The sequence below is a fragment of the Dendrobates tinctorius genome, unplaced genomic scaffold (genome assembly GCF_039654945.1).
Source record: "Dendrobates tinctorius isolate UK_male_01 unplaced genomic scaffold, ASM3965494v1 ptg000155l, whole genome shotgun sequence".
NCBI classification, from domain to species: domain Eukaryota; kingdom Metazoa; phylum Chordata; class Amphibia; order Anura; family Dendrobatidae; genus Dendrobates; species Dendrobates tinctorius.
In genome coordinates this window covers 6,802,645-6,821,944 of record NW_027361822.1, presented here as the reverse complement: position 1 = coordinate 6,821,944, position 19,300 = coordinate 6,802,645, and the positions used below count along the sequence as shown (strand labels likewise).

The following is a 19,300-nucleotide window of genomic DNA, read 5'->3' as shown; positions in this document are numbered from 1 at the left end:
AATGCCCCTTGCGTGACCTGTTCTTTTAACCCATGCCCTCCTTTTTCCCCCTCTTCATGCCTATGTGCAATGTTTATCATTAACTCTTTCCCTACCTCCTAATTTTCACTAGCTGATCCCATTCCAGCCTTATCTTTCTGGCAGTACACAGGAGGCTGGACATGACAGTATGTCTGTTCCAAACTGGTCCAATCTGTTGAGCTAGAAATCCATGGGATTGTGGTTTAGAGTATTTGATGTATAAAGGATACAATATAGGTATCACTGAATCTGGCTGTTCAGCCAATGCACAACTTTGTTAAAGTGCAACTGGCTGGTGCACCGCTGACATCACCGAGGCTGCGCAGACTCCCTGCCAGACTCGCGGTGAACTGACAGCGTGGGAAAATGTTCTGAAACTTTCCCACGCTAATCAGTTCATCTCCGGTCAGGCGGGGAGGCTGCGTAGGCAGCTTCTCAGTCATTCCTCCATGGTTTACAGCCGGGTCGGTCGCATTAGCACCGCTCTCGGTTGTAAACTAGTTAACCCCTTCAGATGGATTGCGGCGTGGGACTTGACTGTCCGGCGGACAGGTATGGGATACTGTTGCTTTATTTTGGATTTTTTACAGGAGAACAATGGCTTCAAATGGATTGGGAGTTAAATAAAGATGGAAAAAAATGTGTGTTTATTTTATAAAGTCTTTTTTCCTAATGTGTGTGTTTTTTAACCCCTTTCAGACTAGTGGATTAATAATGGATGGGTGTCTTATTGACACCTCTCCATTATTAACCAGGCTTAATGTTACCCTACAATAGCAAGGTGACATTAACCCCTTATTACCCCATATGCCACCCGCTACAGGGCAATGGGAAGAGAGCGGGTAAGTGTGCCTTTTCTGGGGTGGCTGGGGGCAGATTTTTTTAGCCGGGGGGGGGCAAAAACAATGGTCCCTGTCTAGGCTATTAACTTCTGCCCTCAGTCACTGGCTTGCACTCTGGCGGAGAAAATTGCACGTTAGCCCACACCAGTTTTTTCGGTGAATTAATCCTTTAATTTAGCACCTACAGCTCCAAAATTTTACACACATATACTACTAACATTATTAGTGAGGAACATATATAAATCTAACGGATATGCAATGGTTTACTGTATGTAAACCATTTCTCATGTCCTGTCGGATTCTGTAATGATTTTAAAGAAGCCGACAATTGAATTATCGGCTATTCTGCAATCTACCTCTGTATGACCCAAACTGTAGTGTCAACGTCTACAGTGAAGAGGCGACTCCGTGATGCTGGCCTTCAGGGCAGAGTTGCAAAAAAAAGCCATATCTGAGACTGACTAATAAAATGAAAAGATTAATATTGGCAAGACAACACAGACATTGGACAGAGGAAGATTGGAAAGAAGTGTTATGGACAGACGAATCCAAGTTTGAGGTGTTTGGATCACACAGAAGCACATTTGTGAGGAGAACTGAAAAGATGCTGGAAGAGTGCCTGATGCAATCTGTCAAGCATGGTGGAGGTAATGTGATGGTCTGGAGTTGCTTTGGTGCTGGTAAAGTGGGAGATTTGTACAAGGAAAAAGGAATTTTGAAAAAGGAAGGCTATCACTCCATTTTGCTATGCTATACCCTGTGGACAGTGCTTGATTGGAGCCAATTTCATCCTACAACAAGACAATGACCCAAAGCACACCTCCAAATTATACAAGAACTAATTAGCTGAAGAAGTAGGCAGCTGGTATTCTATTTGTAATGGAGTGGCCAGCGCAGTCACCAGATCTCAACCCCATTGAGATGTTGTGGGAGCAGCTTGACCTTATGGTATGCAAAAAGTGCCCATCAAGCCAACTTGTGGGAGGGGCTTCTGGAAGCATGGGGTGAAATTTCTCCAGATTACCTCAGCAAATTAACTACTAGAATGCCAAAGGTGTTAGGTGTCGGGTTCCTGCCACTGCACAGCAGGAATCCAGAGCCTTGCACTCGGCGGTCTCCCATTCTCCTTCGGCCGCAGTGGAGCCTGCTCAGCAAGACCCGTCGGTCCCGACGCTCTGCCCAGACCAGCAGTGTGGGATCGGTTGCTGCTGCTACCTCTGGTTCAGGTATGACAATACAGCCTGGCCAGCAGCAAAAGACTCCAGAATCTAATTCCTTCAGTCGCTCCACTGAGCATGCTCATGGAACGATTCCCCATTCGGGATCGGGAGTCACATGCTCAGGTCCTTCTACAGTTCTGATTGGTCCATCAGGGGGATCTAGAAGGTTCCGGAAGGTTTAGGTTATAAAAGACTTGCATGGTCTTTCGGCCATGCGCTAGTATAGACTCTAGTTGCTACATGTGTGGATGATGACGGATGCATGTACCTGGTGAATGACTTATTAAGATTCCCCTCCCTTGGATATTACGCATGTGGTTAGGGTATCAGTATTAGTGTCAGCGCCAGTCAGTGGCTAAGATATAGGCCACAGTGCACATCAGTCTACAGCTCTAGCGTCCGTTGGTGTCGCCTACTATAGGGCACTATCGTACCGCGGCGGTCACTGTCGCTCCGCTGCAGTCAGCCTCAGTTAGCGGCGTTCGCGGTTCCGTCGCTGCACGCTCAGTAGGTCTAGGACACCGGCCCACGTCCTTGGGTCCGAGTCCTATGATCATATACTAAGCGTTCATCTCCCCGAGCTCTGTGAGCTTGAACAGGCTCGGTATTTGGGTTTAGCAGTTCGGAGGCTCTGTGAGGCAACAGAGTTCGCCCTGTGCACACTGGGTTACGTTTAACCAGCGTGAGTTCCGCCATTATACCGCCATATTGACGTCCGCCATTATCTAGCAGCAGTGTACCCCCTCTGCACGGTGGACCCCGGGCTGAGAACGCACCTACTATTATTTTTTAATTTGGTGCGTTCCGCCAGCCCTAACAAAAGGTCTGCAATGCTATAATTGCTGCAAAGGGAGCATTCTTTGACGAAAATTATTATTTCAAACAATCTTTTTTTCGAACCTTGTCACTGTCTGCACTAGATTTTAATTAATTTGGCAACTCATTTGATTAATAACAGTATGAGTTTTCATGGAATGGAATTGTCTGGGTGACCCCAAAATTTTGAACGGTAGTGTATTTCCGATATAACGGTTGGATTATAGTGAGTTGTGCCGTCCGCTCCTCTCAGAGCCTGGGGAAAAGATTTCAGGGATCTATCTCTCAGTAAGCTAGCCAAGAAAGAGTGCTCTTTATTTCCCTTATTGTAATACTTTTGATTAGTGTAAAGAAGGAGTTTTTCCACTTTACGCATTGAGAGATCTTTCATTTCTAGTCGCTACCACCCTGTTCACTGTCCTCACCAAGGGAGAGACTGTCAATCTTCTCTCCACCTTAATCAATTGAGTAGTTAATTTATTGAATTCAAGTTTAGCATTTCTCTTTAATCTGGAACCTTCTTTAACACAATACCACCTAATGACAGCCTTATGAGCTTCCCACAGGACTGAAGGGGAAGAAACCAAACCCTCATTCAGATGGAAGAAGTCAGTGAGGTGGTTCAATAAAGTTTTCCGAATAGTCGGATCTTTAGTAACTCGTTCAACTGCCAGTGACTTTTCCTGGTAAATGATTGAATAGATTTAAGGTCGAACACCACTGTAGCGTGATCAGTGATGTGCCCCATCTCAGCCTTCGTCATCATTCTAAGGGTCAAAATATCTGTGAAAAAATAATCAATTCTAGTGTGGGAGCCCTTTTTCCTCTATATATTTTTTTAAATAAATTCCCATCACAAGAGGTGTGGTTATGTCGTCATTGATGACCCTTTGTCTTGGTAACTTCTCAATGTCTTCCTTCCTAAATTCCCATGGGTACTGCGTACCCCGACACAATGAGTCCAACCAGAAGTTCTGCTACTGCAAGACTGACAGAATTTATCCATCATATCTCTTGGAGTATTCTTTCAGTCTCTCAGTAGCAGAATTTCTGGTTGGACTCTGTGTCGGGGTTATGCAGCCCCCATGGGACATGCAAACATGCACCCTAAGAGGAACATATTGAAGCAGTTGAGCTGACTGTGAATCAGGTATCCGGTAAACTTCTGTTATTGTATCTACTACTGACTTCGTGACTGGGAAACTGGAAGAAGTCAAAATTAATGTGGGCCTACTCAGACACGCTATGCAGAGCATCGACATACAACGGCATGGACTGCGTACCCAATGCTAATGATAGGGCACGCAGGCCGCATGCTGACGTAGGCGGAGCTTCATGGAGGGGTACAGCAGGGGCGGAGCTTCACGGGGGAAGTCCGCATCCCTCTGCAGCTCCTCCATACGTTAGTGTGAAAATAGCCTTATATGGATACACCTAAATAAAATGGAAATAGTTGGTGATATCAACTTCCTGTTTGTGGCACATTAGTATATGGGAGGGGGAAAACTTTTCAAGATGGGTGGTGACCATGGCGGCCATTTTAAAGTTGGCCATTTTGGATCCAACATTATTTTTTTAACGGTAAGAGCATCATGTGACACATCAAACTTATCGAAAATGTAAAAAAACAATGGTGTGCTTGGTTTTAACGTAACTTTATTCTTTCATGAGTTATTTACAAGTTTATGACCACTTAAAATGTGTTCAAAGCGCTGCCCATTGTGTTGGATTGTCAATGCAACCCTCTTCTCCCACTCTTGAAACACTAATAGCAACACTGCAGAAGAAATGCTAGCACAGGCTTCCAGTATCCGTTGTTTGAGATGCTGCACATCTTGTATCTTCACAGCATAAAGTAGACAATTGCCTTCAGATGACCCCAAAGATAAAAGTCTAAGGGGCTCAGATCAGGAGACCTTAGTGGCCATTCAACTGGCCGACGTCGACCAATCCACTATCCAGGAAACTGTTCATGTAGCTTTCTTCTTTGCTTGGGGAAACCACCACTGCCAATATTTGCCGAAAGCTTAAGTCAGAGTCCACTCTTACTCACTCATGTAAAACCTGCCTTAGGGGAGTACTGTAGAGTCCCAGGACAAATTGTTCTTATAGTATCCAGTCCACAGATCCCATGCCTCGTACTCAGTATCCCTCTTTCTTTTGTACTTCTTCTAGTACTTCCTGTAGCACCATGTCATATTGGGAGACCCCCTTCCCGCTTTGCCCAGAGATGACTCGCACTAGCTGTTTCACCATATATCTCCTCCAGAAATTTCACCCTTTCTAGGTGTTACGTGTGACTTCTGGTCGCAGGAAAACGTTTATGCGGGCCTCACCATCCATGGTGGCCAGAACAATCTCCACTTGTAGTTCTATTCTGGCCACTAAATTTGGGCAGCATGGTAAATAATGTGCTCATAGGGAGGGTCCTTTAGGGATTCCACCATTACCTGCGGTACTCAGATTGGCATTAATACCATTGCTGTTGGCTGCCTCCCCACATAGTTTGATGTCTACCACAGACCACTATATAAAGTGTGATGTCTACCAAAGCTCCTCCATATAATGATTCCCCCAAGCAGTATGTCCCCCTTAACTACCCCATACAATATGATAGTGACCACAGCCCCCAACATAGTATAACGTACACCATAGACCTCCACACAACAATGTCTACCACAACCACTCCACACAGTATGATAGATCCCCCATAGCCCCAATACTGTATGATGGTCCCCCCACAGCCCTATGTAGTAAGATGGCCCACATCATAGCCCCCATATAGTATCATGGTTCCCCAACAGCCCCTATATAGTAGGATAGTCCCCCCAACATCCCCTCTATATAGTATGATGGTCCACCTCACAGCTCCTTATATATTATCATGGTACCCCCAACAGCCCCTCATAACATGATGGTTCACCTCATAGCCCCCTATATAGTATGACAGTCTATCACACAGCCCCCTACATAGTGTGATGGGCCACCTCACAGCCCCCTACACAGTAGGATGAACCACCTCATAGGCCCGTATGTAGTATGATGGTCTCCTCAACAGCACCCTATATAGTATATTACTCCATCCCACAGCCTCTTATATACTATGATGGTTCAACCCACAGCACCCTATATAGTATGATGGTCCCCCACAGCTCCCCAAAAATAAATAAAAAATCCTTACACTCACCTAATCCAGACTCCTCACCCTCCGCAGAGTTTTTGTAATATCTATTATCATAATTGACACTGGTGGCACAATGCAGTGACTTCATCGCATCGCCAATGACCCCTGCTTGGTGCCGGCCTCCGGAAGGCAACAAACAAAGCCACGACCTGCCTGGGTAAGTTGTGACAGGGTCACTGGCACTGAATGTGAGGGGAGAAATGTATCACAGAGCTTGCTTTCTTTCATGATCTAGAAACTCATAAGTGTCTCACCATCATGCTATGAGGTAAAGGAGTTAATCAGCCATGTTAAGGGACACCTCAAGGGTGTGGCTGTGATGTTAAATGTACAGGCACTGCCTTTTTTTTTCTCTTTGTTGTGGTTTAGAGAGGAGAGACTCCAGACATTGCTCCAGGTGGAGCTTAAGACACATGGTGGTCTGAGCCGGCGAATTCCCCCAGATATGGAGTTTGCTATACGTTATATTTTTTGTTATGCCAGAAAGGCCACATTTACTTTGCTGAGCCATGCTATGGTTTATGCTGTTCCATAATAAACCAGCAAGTGATTTACCACAAGAAGCGTTCCTGTGTTTACCTCTGCAAGCAGCCGAGTGGGTCAACCCCTCACAAAGTGATGAAGCCAGTGGCGTGTTATACCTTCATAACTGTTAGCAGTATCGACGTCTTGAGGACGCCGATATTGTTAACAGCTTAGCAGACAAGGAGGCCCACGAACAGGCAGGCTCTTCTGGCATTTGCCAGAATTGCCAAATGGCCAGTCCGGCCTTGGTGGATAGATGGTTTGCCCTCATCCTGTCACAAAGTAGAATGATAAAAGGGTCTTTAATCCCATTTAACTGCTTCCCTTCAGGTAAGAGTTAACTTTTCCAACCGTACATTATGCTTTGATTCTACATCAGAGCTGTATGACTATAATAATTTTGGGATCCATAGTGTAATTCTCCATTTAGACTCTTATTATTCAAAATGTCTATTTAACATTTAAAAATATAACGAAATATAGATCAAAAGAAGAGGATATAAGTTTCCAAAAATTTATTAATCATTAGTAATACACTTTAAATTGGTTGTCCAGTACTTCTCTCTGCCATCTGACGCAACATAAGATGTGGAGAGATACTGCTGTACGTGAACAAGTTAGCCAACAAGGCAATCTTCCAATGCCACGCTATTAGTTTGCTTTGAGAAGTTGGGCACCAAATTGTTGCCCTCACAACTGCCAGATCACATATTACAGGTAATGTACAGGAGTTGGACAAAATAATGGAAACACCTGGAAACATCAACAAAAGTTAGTTTAATATGGTGTAGGTCCACCTTCTGCGGTGATTACAGCCTCAATTCTCCGAGGTATGGATTCATACAAGGTGTGAATTGTTTCCAAAGGAATTTTAGCCCATTCTTCAGTTAAAACACCCTCCAGTTCTTTGAGCGACGATGGCGGCGGAAATCGACGTCTAACGTGAACCTCTAAAATCGACCATAAATGCTCAATAATGTTGAGGTCTGTGGATTGTGGGGGCCAGATGAGATGCTCAACTTCATTAGAATGTTCCTCCTGCCATGCTTTAACGATTCTAGCTGTATGAATTGATGCATTATCATCCTGAAAGATGGCGTTCCCCTCCGGGAACAGTGCTTGAACCATAGGATGCACTTGGTCGCTCAAAATGCCTAAATAATCTCGGCTGTTAATTCTTCCATGGAGGGATATCATTGGCCCGGTGGATCTCCAAGAAATAGCACCCCAGATCATCACAGAACCTCCGCCATGTTTTACGGTTGGGAGAAGGCAGTCTGGATGGAATGCTTCTTTCGGCTGTCTCCAAATGTACACTAGGCCGGAGTTCGGAAATAGGGTAAACGATGATTTGACTGAGAATATCACATGTTTCCACTGCTCGAGGGACCAATACTGGAGGTTTCTACACCACTCTAAACGACTTGGAAACATTTGTCATTGAGAGCAGCGGTTTTCTAATTGCAGCTCTTCCGTGGAATCCAGATTTGTGCAGCTCCTGACGAACAGTTTTCGTGGAAACTGGGTTCTGTAGTCTTCATTGAGCTCAGCAGTGATTTTCAGAGCCGTGGTCTTGCGATCCACTCTCACAATTCACTTTACAGTCCAATGGTCTCTCTCAGGCAACTTCGACTTTCGGCCGGACCTGTGCTTTGCTGTGGAAGTTTTTTCTTCTCTTTCAAACGCAGTCATTACTGTGGAGACAGTACCTCTTGACACGCCAAGCATTTGGGCACTTTCTGTTACACTAGCGCCTGCCATACGAGCACCAACAATTTGGCCTCTTTGAGAGGTCTGCCATTGGTATCAGGTTCTCATCAATGTTCTTACAATTCTGCAAAACAAACAGTTAATTTACATACACATATCACATAACACAAATAATCAACTACAAAACATTACCATAGGTCACGGTTTGCATGTTTATAACATGTTCAAAGATTATGATGCCAAAACGGTAGGTGTTTCCATTATTTTGTCCAGCCCCTGTATATTATTATATATATATGCACATGATTTATTTACAGGGAATGGTGATTTTATTACAGACATTTCCCTCTTCATAATTGGAGCTTCACTATATGGAAGTTATGAGACATGACCACAATTTACAGCACAAAATCAAGTGAACAAATTCTCAGTGTGAATATACATTTCAGAAGAGGCATGATCCTTGGTGCTAGATCGGACCAAAATTTACAAAAATGGACAAACTTGTGATATGGGGTCAATTGTATGACAAGAATATTGTGACTGAATAAAAACATTAATTTGATAAAGAAAATAACCAACACAACTATTATAATCTAATTTGCCAATGTTATATTACTTTTTCTGTGTCAGCTATATACCAGCTTTATAAAATTATGTTTTGTTTCAGCGTTAAGAATCGAACGCTCAAACTGCAAATATTGTTGACCCCAGTAGGCAGTGTTCTGGAGTTGTGACACCTGTGAATATTTGAACTTCTGAATTGTAAAGCGCTGAGGAATATGTTGGCGCTATGTAAATAAAGATAATTATTATTATCTAACCTGACTGCATGAACCAATATTTCTACAGAAAGATTTCTTCACTTAGCGGAATTGATATTATGATGAAATGATGAGGTACTGAAGGCTATAAAAGGTCCAATGCACTACCAGAAGAGTCTCTCTAATAAAGTGCCTATTTGGAAACTAGATTTTTTTTCCGTTTGCTTTTTGATAACAGATGTTTATTGGTAATTCCATGCATTTCTTATAGTCATTTTGGTGTTCTAGATTTATTTCCCTTTCTTTTGTATGATGTGACACTATACCTATTCCAATTGGGTTTAAAATGAGTCAATAAAGCGCTAAAAATAGAAAAGTGCTACTTCTCTGTGTGATTTCTCTGATGTATTAGAAAATATGACTTGTGGGTAAACCATTTCCCGCATTCAGAACATGTAAATGTTTTTCCTGTGTGAGATTTTTGATGTTTAATTAGAGATGAGTTTTGGCTAAAACACTTTCCACAAACAGTACATGAAAATGGCTTCTCCCCTGTGTGAATTCTCTGATGTCTAACAAGATGTGATTTGCTGTTAAAACATCTCTTACATTCAGGGCATGAAAAAGGCTTTTCTCCCGTGTGAGTTCTTTGATGTTTAGCAAGATCAGATTTCTGAGAGTAACACTTTCCACATTCTGCGCATGAATATGGCTTCTCTCCTGTGTGAATTCTCTGATGTATAACTAGAGAAGATTTCTGATTGAAACTTTTCCCACATTCTAAACATGAACATATCTTCTCCCCTGTGTGAATTCTCTTATGTCTAATAAGATGTGATTTGTTGATAAAACATTTCCCACATTCTGGACATGAAAATGGCTTATCCCCTGTATGAATTCTCATATGTTTAGCAAGATCAGATGTCTGACAAAAACATTTCCCACATACTGAGCAAGAATATGGCTTCTCCCCTGTGTGAATTCTCTCATGTTTAACAAGGTCAGATTTCTGGGAACAACATTTTCCACATATGGAACACGAATATATCTTCTTCCCTGTGTAAGCTTTTTGATGTTTAACAATGGTTCTGATATTTTTAATTCGCTCAACAGTTTGTGATGAATCAGAAAACAGGACCTGTTGAAAAGACTCAGATGATAAATCTTGGCTCAGAAGTGCTGGTGGTATATCTGGGATTACGGCATAGTCTTCATTTGTATCTGGTGTGATAATATGATTATCTGTTTTAAAATCTGAAAATATCATATATCCCTCCAAGCTCCCTGTACAGTCATCTGTGAAGAATAAAAACAATTGTTATTTTTCAATAGCACTGCCTTGAAGTTATATCTATTGTATTTGAATTCTATAAACTTTTCATATAATATGTCTATACAAATTGGAGTAAAATTAGAATTTCAATTGACTAGGACAGTGACAGCAATAGTAGGCCTTGTACTACTGCTAGATATTGACTTTGGCTCCTGAACTGCTTCCTGCCTCATCCTCTGCTTCACCTTGCTGGTATGTATAATCCAGTTTTATTCATATGTAAATTAAAAACAATATTACTCCATAAATACTATAGACACCGGAAAAAGAATAAATGGGTGAACAAGAGACAACCCCCAACTGTAAAGTTCATATCAAATTGTAGGTTCAAGGAAACCACCTGAAATAACAATCCAACAATGATTACAAGTAGTAATAAAGATCAAAGTAAAATATGGTGCAAAACAGTACACCAAGAGATACGAGATTGGTGCCTCAAGTACATGTAGAAAATAAAGTTATACATGGAAAAATCTGCAATTAGTAAGAGCAGAAGTAGTATGTATTCACCCTCCAGAACATATCTGATGTTCGACTGCTTCTAATTGGGTGAGTATGACTTACAGTATGTACACTCTTGAACATCAAAACTACAACACCAAGAAGAGAAAAATCATGAGGTATTGAAATCACAGGATGGATAGACATGTTACGGATATACAAATTATGAAAAAATAGAAACAAAATTTTCTAAACATATCGATTTATTCAGTATCAAATATGGGCACCACATGTAGAAATCACCACACTTACAGACTTGGCTGCTATCAATTAGATGGTTGTTTGAGGAATGTCCTGCTATGCTGAAGGCACTTATGCATGCAAATCATGAAGATTTGCTGTTGCTGCTCCTTTAGCAATTGACAGCCACTGACGTCTCAGATGTTCTTGATAGCAGGCAAGTCCGGAGATGCTTTATGCCATGGGAGCATATTTAACCCTTGAAGGATATTCAGAGTGGCATGAGCAACATTTGGCCTGAGATTGTCATGTTGATTAATGCCTACTGGGACACTTTATCATTGCATCAAGGTGGTTTGTTAATGGCATTGCACAAGTCATCTCCAGACCAACCTCTGGCTATCATAGCAACCAAGCTAAAAGAGGGACTAATAGCTAAAGACGATAGATCTGCATTCCTTCCTCAAATGAAGTTTTGCTCTGCACCGTTATAGGCTATTAGAGCGAAGGCGTGAGGTCGATGGACATCTGTAGCTGGATGTCTGGCTCGCAGCCCGATGTGCAAATGCTTTCTGAGGGTTTGTGTAGAAACTGAAGCCCTAGGCTTGGCATGTGACATCTAGTTTCACTTGCATTACAGAATGGGTCACTACATACCATTCTTTGAATATGATGAGACCAAGTGAATGTCAAAACTGACCTACCGATGGTATTATGGTGAGCAGTGGCATTATGTACAGTTGAAACCAGAATTTTACATACACTATATAAAAAGACACACATGCATGTTTTTCAATTAGGATTACCATAATTATTAATATTTGCCAAATACCAGAATAATGAGAGAGAGAATGGTCAAGGCATTTATATTACTTACTGCAAAGTCAAAAGTTTACATACACTAAGATTACTATGCCTTTAAACAATTTTGCAAAACAGAAGCTGCGGAGACACCATCACGTGTTTCTCAACGCAAGCAATGACCAGCCAGGTCTTTGTCCGGAAAGGAACAACCACGGGAAGGGCAGTCTCCAATGAAGGAAACCACCTATGCCAAAACATGGTATCCATCCACATACAGCTGTTTCGGGGTATTGCCCCTCATCAGTGTGGAGTAGGAAACTGGCTGGTAGGAGCAATGCCTAGTAAAAAGACTATGAAGAGGAGGATGAATGAACTTATGGAGATCAACATCCGACACTGCGGACACACCATCACGTGTTTCTCAACGCAGTGATTCCAGAGCACTGCCCCCATCCCTTATGGGAAATATGCAAAACATGCAAAACAGAAGCTGCGGAGACACCATCACGTGTTTCTCAATGCAAGCAATGACCAGCTAGGTCTTTGTCCGGGAAGGAACAACCACGGGAAGGGCAGTCTCCAATGAAGGAAACCACCTATGCCAAAACATGGTATCCATCCACATACAGCTGTTTCGGGGTATTGCCCCTCATCAGTGTGGAGTAGGAAACTGGCTGGTAGGAGCAATGCCTAGTAAAAAGACTATGAAGAGGAGGATGAATGAACTCATGGAGATCAACATCCGACACTGCGGAGACACCATCACGTGTTTCTCAACGCAGTGATTCCAGAGCACTGCCCCCATCCCTTATGGTGGAAGCTGGTATAATTGTGTCAATATCCACCGTGAAACGGGTACTATCTCAACATGTGGTGAAAGGCCACTGTGCCAGGAAGAAGCCATTACTCCAAAAGAAACATAAAAATGCCAGATTAATGTTTGAAAATGCACACAGGAACAAAGACATTAATTTTTCGAGACATGTCCTGTGGTCTGATGAAACTAGAATTGAACTTTTTCGGCATAATGATCATTGTTACATTTTGGAGGAAAATGGGAAAAGCATGGAAGCCGAAGAACACCATCCCAACTGTGAAACTTGGGGGTGGCAGCATCATGTTGTGGGGTTGTTTTGCTGCAGGAGGGACTGGTGCACTTCACAAAACAGATGGCATCATGAGAAAAGAAGATTATGTGGCAATACTGAAGCAACAACTGAAGACATCAGCTAGGAAGTTAAAGCTTGGGCGGAAATGGGTGTTCCAAATGGACAATGACCCAAAGCATACTGCCAAAATGGTAACAAAGTGACTTAAGTATAACAAAGTCAATGTTTTGGGGAGGCTATCACAAAGCCCTGATCTCAATCAAATGAAAATGTATGGACAAAGCTGAAAAGACAGGTGCGAGCAAGGCAACTTACAAACCTGGATCAGTTACACCAGTTGTGTCAGGAGGAATGGGCCCAAATTCCGACCAACTATTGTCAGAAGCTTGTGGAAGGATACAGTTGTGGCCAAAAGTATTGACACCCCTGCAATTTTGTCAGATAATACTCAGTTTCTTCCTGAGAATGATTGCAAACACAAATTCTTGGGTATTATTATCTTCATTTATTTTGTCTTAAATGAAAAAACACAAAAGAGAATGAAGCAAAAAGCAAAACATTGATCATTTCAAACAAAACTCCAAAAATGGGCCAGACAAAAGTACAGGCACCCTCAGCCTAATACTTGGTTGCACAACCTTTAGTCAAAATAACTGCGACCAACCGCTTCCGGTAACCATCAATGAGTTTCTTACAGTGCTCTGCTGGAATTTTAGACCATTCTTCTTTGTCAAACTGTTCCAGGTCCCTGATAATAGAAGGGTGCCTTCTCCAAACTGCCATTTTTAGATCTCTCCACAGGTGTTCTATGGGATTCAGGTCTGGACTCATTGCTGGCCACCTTAGAAGTCTCCAGTGCTTTATCTAAAACCATTTTCTAGTGCTTTTTGAAGTGTGTTTTGGGTCATTGCCCTGCTGAAAGACCCCAGCTTTCTCACACTGGACCCTACATTATACTGCAAAATTTGTTGGTAGTCTTCAGACTTCATAATGCCATGCACACGGTCAAGCAGTCCAGTGCCAGAGGCAGCAAAGCAACGCCAAAACATCAGGGAACCTCCGCCATGTTTGACTGTAGGGACCGTGTTTTTTTCTTTGAATGCCTCTTTTTTCTCCTGTAAACTCTATGTTGATGCCTTTGCCCAAAAAGCTCGACTTTTGTCTCATCTGACCAGAGAACATTCTTCCAAAACGATTTAGGCTTTTTCAGGTAAGCTTTGGCAAACTCCAGCCTGGCTTTTTTATGTCTCGGGGTAAGAAGTGGGGTCTTCCTGGGTCTCCTACCATACAGTCCCTTTTCATTCAGACGCCGACGGATATTACGGGTTGACACTGTTGTACCCTCGGACTGCAGGGCAGCTTGAACTTGTTTGGATGTTAGTCGAGGTTCTTTACCCAACATCCGCACAATCTTGCGTTGAAAACTCTTGTCAATTTTTCTTTTCCGTTCACATCTAGGGAGGTTAGCCACAGGCCATGGGCTTTAAACTTCTTGATGACACTGTGCACGGTAGACACAGGAACATTCAGGTCTTTGGAGTTGGACTTATAGCCTTGAGATTGCTCATGCTTCCTCACAATTTGGTTTCCCAAGTCCTCAGACAGTTCTTTGGTCTTCTTTCTTTTCTCCATGCTCAATATGGTACACACAAGGACACAGGACAGAGGTTGAGTCAACTTTAATCCATGTCAACTGGCTGCAAGTGTGATTTAGTTATTGCCAACACCTGTTAGGTGCCACAGGTAAGTTACAGGTGCTGTTAATTACACAAATTAGAGAAGCATGACATGATTTTTCGAACAGTGCCAATACTTTTGTCTACCCTCTTTTTTATGTTTGGTGTGGAATTATATCCAATTTGGCTTTAGGACAATTCTTTTTGTGTTTTTTCATTTAAGACAAATTAAATGAAGATAATAATAACAAACAATTTGTGTTTGCAATCATTTTCAGGAAGAAACTGAGTATTATCTGACAAAATTGCAGGGGTGTCAATACTTTTGGCCACAACTGTATGCCAAATGTTTGACCCATTCATTCAGCTTAAGGGCAATGGTACCAAATACTAAATGAAATGTATGTAAACTTTTGAGTTTGCAGTAAGTAATACAGGAAAGATATACACTCACTGGCCACTTTATTAGGTACACCATGCTAGTAACGGGTTGGACCCCCTTTTGCCTTCAGAACTGCCTCAATTCTTCGTGGCAGAGATTCAACAAGGTGCTGGAAGCATTCCTCAGAGATTTTGGACCATATTGACATGATGGCATCACACAGTTGGCGCAGATTTGTCGGCTGCACATCCCTGATGCGAATCTCCCGTTCCACCACATCCCAAAGATGCTCTATTGGATTGAGATCTGGTGACTGAGGAGGCCATTTGAGTACAGTGAACTCATTGTCATGTTCAAGAAACCAATCTGAGATGATTCGAGCTTTATGACATGGCGCATTATCCTGCTGAAAGTAGCCATCAGATGTTGGGTACATTGTGGTCATAAAGGGATGGACATGGTCAGCAACAATACTCAGGTAGGCTGTGGCGTTGCAACGATGCTCAATTGGTACCAAGGGGCCCAAAGAGTGCCAAGAAAAAATTCCCCACACCATGACACCACCACCACCAGCCTGAACCGTTGATACAAGGCTGGATGGATCCATGCTTTCATGTTGTTTACGCCAAATTCTGACCCTACCATCCGAATGTCGCAGCAGAAATCGAGACTCATCAGACCAGGCAACGTTTTTCCAATCTTCTACTGTCCAATTTCGATGAGCTTGTGCAAATTGTAGCCTCAGTTTCCTGTTCTTAGCTGAGAGGAGTGGTACCCAGTGTGGTCTTCTGCTGATGTAGCCCATCTGCCTCAAAGTTCGACGCACTGTGCGTTCAGAGATGCTCTTCTGCCTACCTTGGTTGTAACGGGTGGCAATTTGAGTCACTGTTGCCTTTCTATCAGCTCGAACCAGTCTGCCCATTCTCCTCTGACCTCTGGCATCAACAAGGCATTTCCGGCCACAGAACTGCCGCTCACTGGATTTTTTTTCTTTTTCGGACCATTCTCTGTAAACCCTAGAGATGGTTGTGCGTGAAAATCCCAGTAGATCAGCAGTTTCTGAAATACTCAGACCAGCCCTTCTGGCACCAACAATCATGCCACGTTCAAAGGCACTCAAATCACCTTTCTTCCCCATACTGATGCTCGGTTTGAACTGCAGGAGATTGTCTTGACCATGTCTACATGCCTAAATGCACTGAGTTGCCGCCATGTGATTGGCTGATTAGAAATTAAGTCTTAACACACAGTTGGACAGGTGTACCTAATAAAGTGGCCAGTGAGTGTATATCTTTGTACCGTTTTAGCCAGATAGAAATATTTAGAACTGAGATACCTTTTAATGGCTAACTAAAAAGATGGTAACAAATCGCAAGCTTTCGAGACTACTCAGGTCTCTTCATCAGGCATTGACTAATACAACATCTGAAGAATCACATATTTATGCACAAAACAGCAAAGAAATACTGCAATAGATAAGACAAGTGACATGAAGCAGAATTGTCATTTATCAGGATACTGTCAGCGCCGGCGGACTGCTGCTGTTGAACAGGATAACTCACCCAGACTACGGGGGGACCCGGGGTCCGATACTGCAGGGAAAATTCTGAGACCAGGACCTGCGACACTGAAAGTAGTTTAGCAGCACCAGGACCTACGATCATGTGACCACAAGGGGCGTGGCTTAGCGTCCTGCTGCTGGAGATGGCAATAGAGTTCTATAACAGGAATCCTGGAGTACAGGCTAGGGAAACTCAGATCAGACAAACGGAGGGTCATTCACAGAGAGGGCAGTGCGGTACCAGGGGGACAAGCAGAGAATAGTCAAAATGTAAGCAATGAATCATGCACAGAGATAGCAACGCAGTACAAGGGGGCAGACAGAGAATAGTCAGGTCCAAAGCAAAAGAGTCATTCACGGGAATATCAGAGCAGTACAAAAGGAACAGGCAGAACTCGTAACAGGGACAGAACTGGGTCAAAACCAAGCCAGCACAAAGTATCACGGTCACAAAGTACACTAGGGTCACACACTCGGCCAAGGGTCTGAGTATAAGCGACAAGGAGTGAGCCCACAGTGAGGCTATAAAAAGCCTCCCAGAGTCTCAAAGTGAGGCTGTCCAGATTAACCTCTGAACTACCTGATCACACAAACAGCAGATCATGACATCATTATGGGAGAGGGATAAACATAAATATTGGAATAGTTCAAAGATAAGGACTGTGAAAGTTTTATTGTCCTCTGATTGGGGTCTGGTTCTGTGTTGTGTGATGCCCCCAGAAGGTCTGAAGAACAAATTCCTTAACTGATGTAAAAACACATAAATCCATGTGACACATTCATACCTGCACTGAGTGTGTCAAAGGTTGTCAGAAATTTATACTCACAGACCCTCCTGTCTCTCTGAGACTTGAAGTTACCTTTTAATACAAGTAATTTAATGTCCATCATGCTATGTCCAGGGATACAAAAATGTTTTGCCATAGGTGGATCCATTCTTTTTTCTCTTATTGTGTGGCAATGAGAATTCATCCTTGTTCTCAGTTTCGCCCGGTCTCCCCACATACAGACCCCCAGTTGGACATTTAGTACAAATAATTAGGTACACCACATTAGATGTGATGCAGTTGAAAGTACTTCTGATTTGAACTGTATAGTAGTCGGACCTCTTTAATATTCATTACAAGTACACTAAAAGCCTGATATTAACGTATATTCTCGAGTATAAGTTGACCCGAGTATAAGCCGAGGCCCCTAATTTTGCCACAAAAAACCTAGGAAAACTTACTGACTCGAGTATAAGCCTAGGCTGGGAAATGCAGCAGCTACTGGTAAATTTAAAAAAAAAAAAAAAATAGATATCGATAAAAGTAAAATAAATTGAGACATCAATAGGTTAAATGTTTTTGAATATCCATATTGAATCAGGAGCCCCATATAATGCTCCATACAGTTCATGATGGACCCCATAAGATGCTCTATACAAAATACACCCCATATAATGCTCCATAAAGTTCATGATGGGCCCAATAAGATGCTCCATACAAAAAATGCCCCATATAATGCTGCACAAAGGTTAATGCTGGCCCGATAAGTTGGTCCATATTAAAATATGCCCCATATAATGCTGCATAAAAGGTTAATGATGGCCCCATGAGATGCTCCATAGAATAATATGCCCCATATAATGCTCCGTAAAGGTTTATGGCCCCATAAGATACTCCATAGAATAATATGCCCCATATAATGCTCCATAAAGGTTGATGGCCCCAAAAGATGCTCCATAGAATAATATGCCCCATATGCTGCTGCGATAAAAAAAAAAATGACACACTCACCTCTCGTTGCTGGGGGCCAGGTGCCAGTGTTCTGAGCTGCGGGAACACCGACGCTATGGGGGCCAGGTGCCGGTGTCACCGCTGGCTCAGGCCCCCGGCACTTGCGATATTCATCTGTCCCCGTTCCTCCGCTGTGTCTTCCGGGTCCTGTGGCTGTAAACACATAATAGCGCCCTCTAACCTAACGTCACAGCCAGAGGACGCGGAAGACACGGCCCGGCGGTGGAACGGGGACAGGTGAATATCGCATGGCTCACCCTCCCCCGTGATACTCACCCTCCTAGCGCGGTCTCTGCACTTCCCAGCTTCTCCATTCTCCCGGGGCCGGCAGCTCCTTCCAGTGCTGAGCGGTCACATGGTACTGCTCATCAAAGTAATGAATATGCGCTCCATGCCTATGGGACTGGAGTCGCGTGCATATTCATTACTTTAATGAGCGGTACCACGTGACCGCTCAACACAGGAGGAAGCTGCAGGCCCCGGGGACAGAGATACAGGGATGGAGATAAGCGATGGCACGGAGGAGAGTGAGTGTGACCTCTTCGGTGGCTGCAGCTGCTCCCACGCTCCCCATCCGCCCCCGCTGGCTTTCTGGCATACGACTCGTGTATAAGGTGAAGGGGCATTTTCAGCACAAAAAATGTGCTGAAAATCTTGGCTTATACACGAGTATAAACGGTACATTGATTTGGTAATTGAACCAATAGTGTTACCATTTCTTCAGTGTCCTAGGAGCCAATTTCAACACAACAACGTTGGTAATTGCAAAAGGAGATGGCAGCAGGGTATCTGGATGATCTGTGTGCCGCAGTGCATTCAGTGCAGCAGAACATTCCTCAGACAACCATTAATAACCTAATTTATGGCAGCAAAGTATGTAAGTGCAAGGATTTC

General features: G+C 43.1%; 1 protein-coding gene across 1 annotated transcript in view; it reads right to left on the bottom strand.

The window, feature by feature from the left end:
• The window catches only part of LOC141051170 (uncharacterized), a 211,955-nt gene that overhangs the window by 78,124 nt on the left and 114,531 nt on the right, over positions 1–19,300 (bottom strand). The window contains 1 exon segment of the mRNA XM_073548035.1: positions 9,463–10,378. Coding sequence (XP_073404136.1) covers positions 9,463–10,378 — 916 coding nt within the window.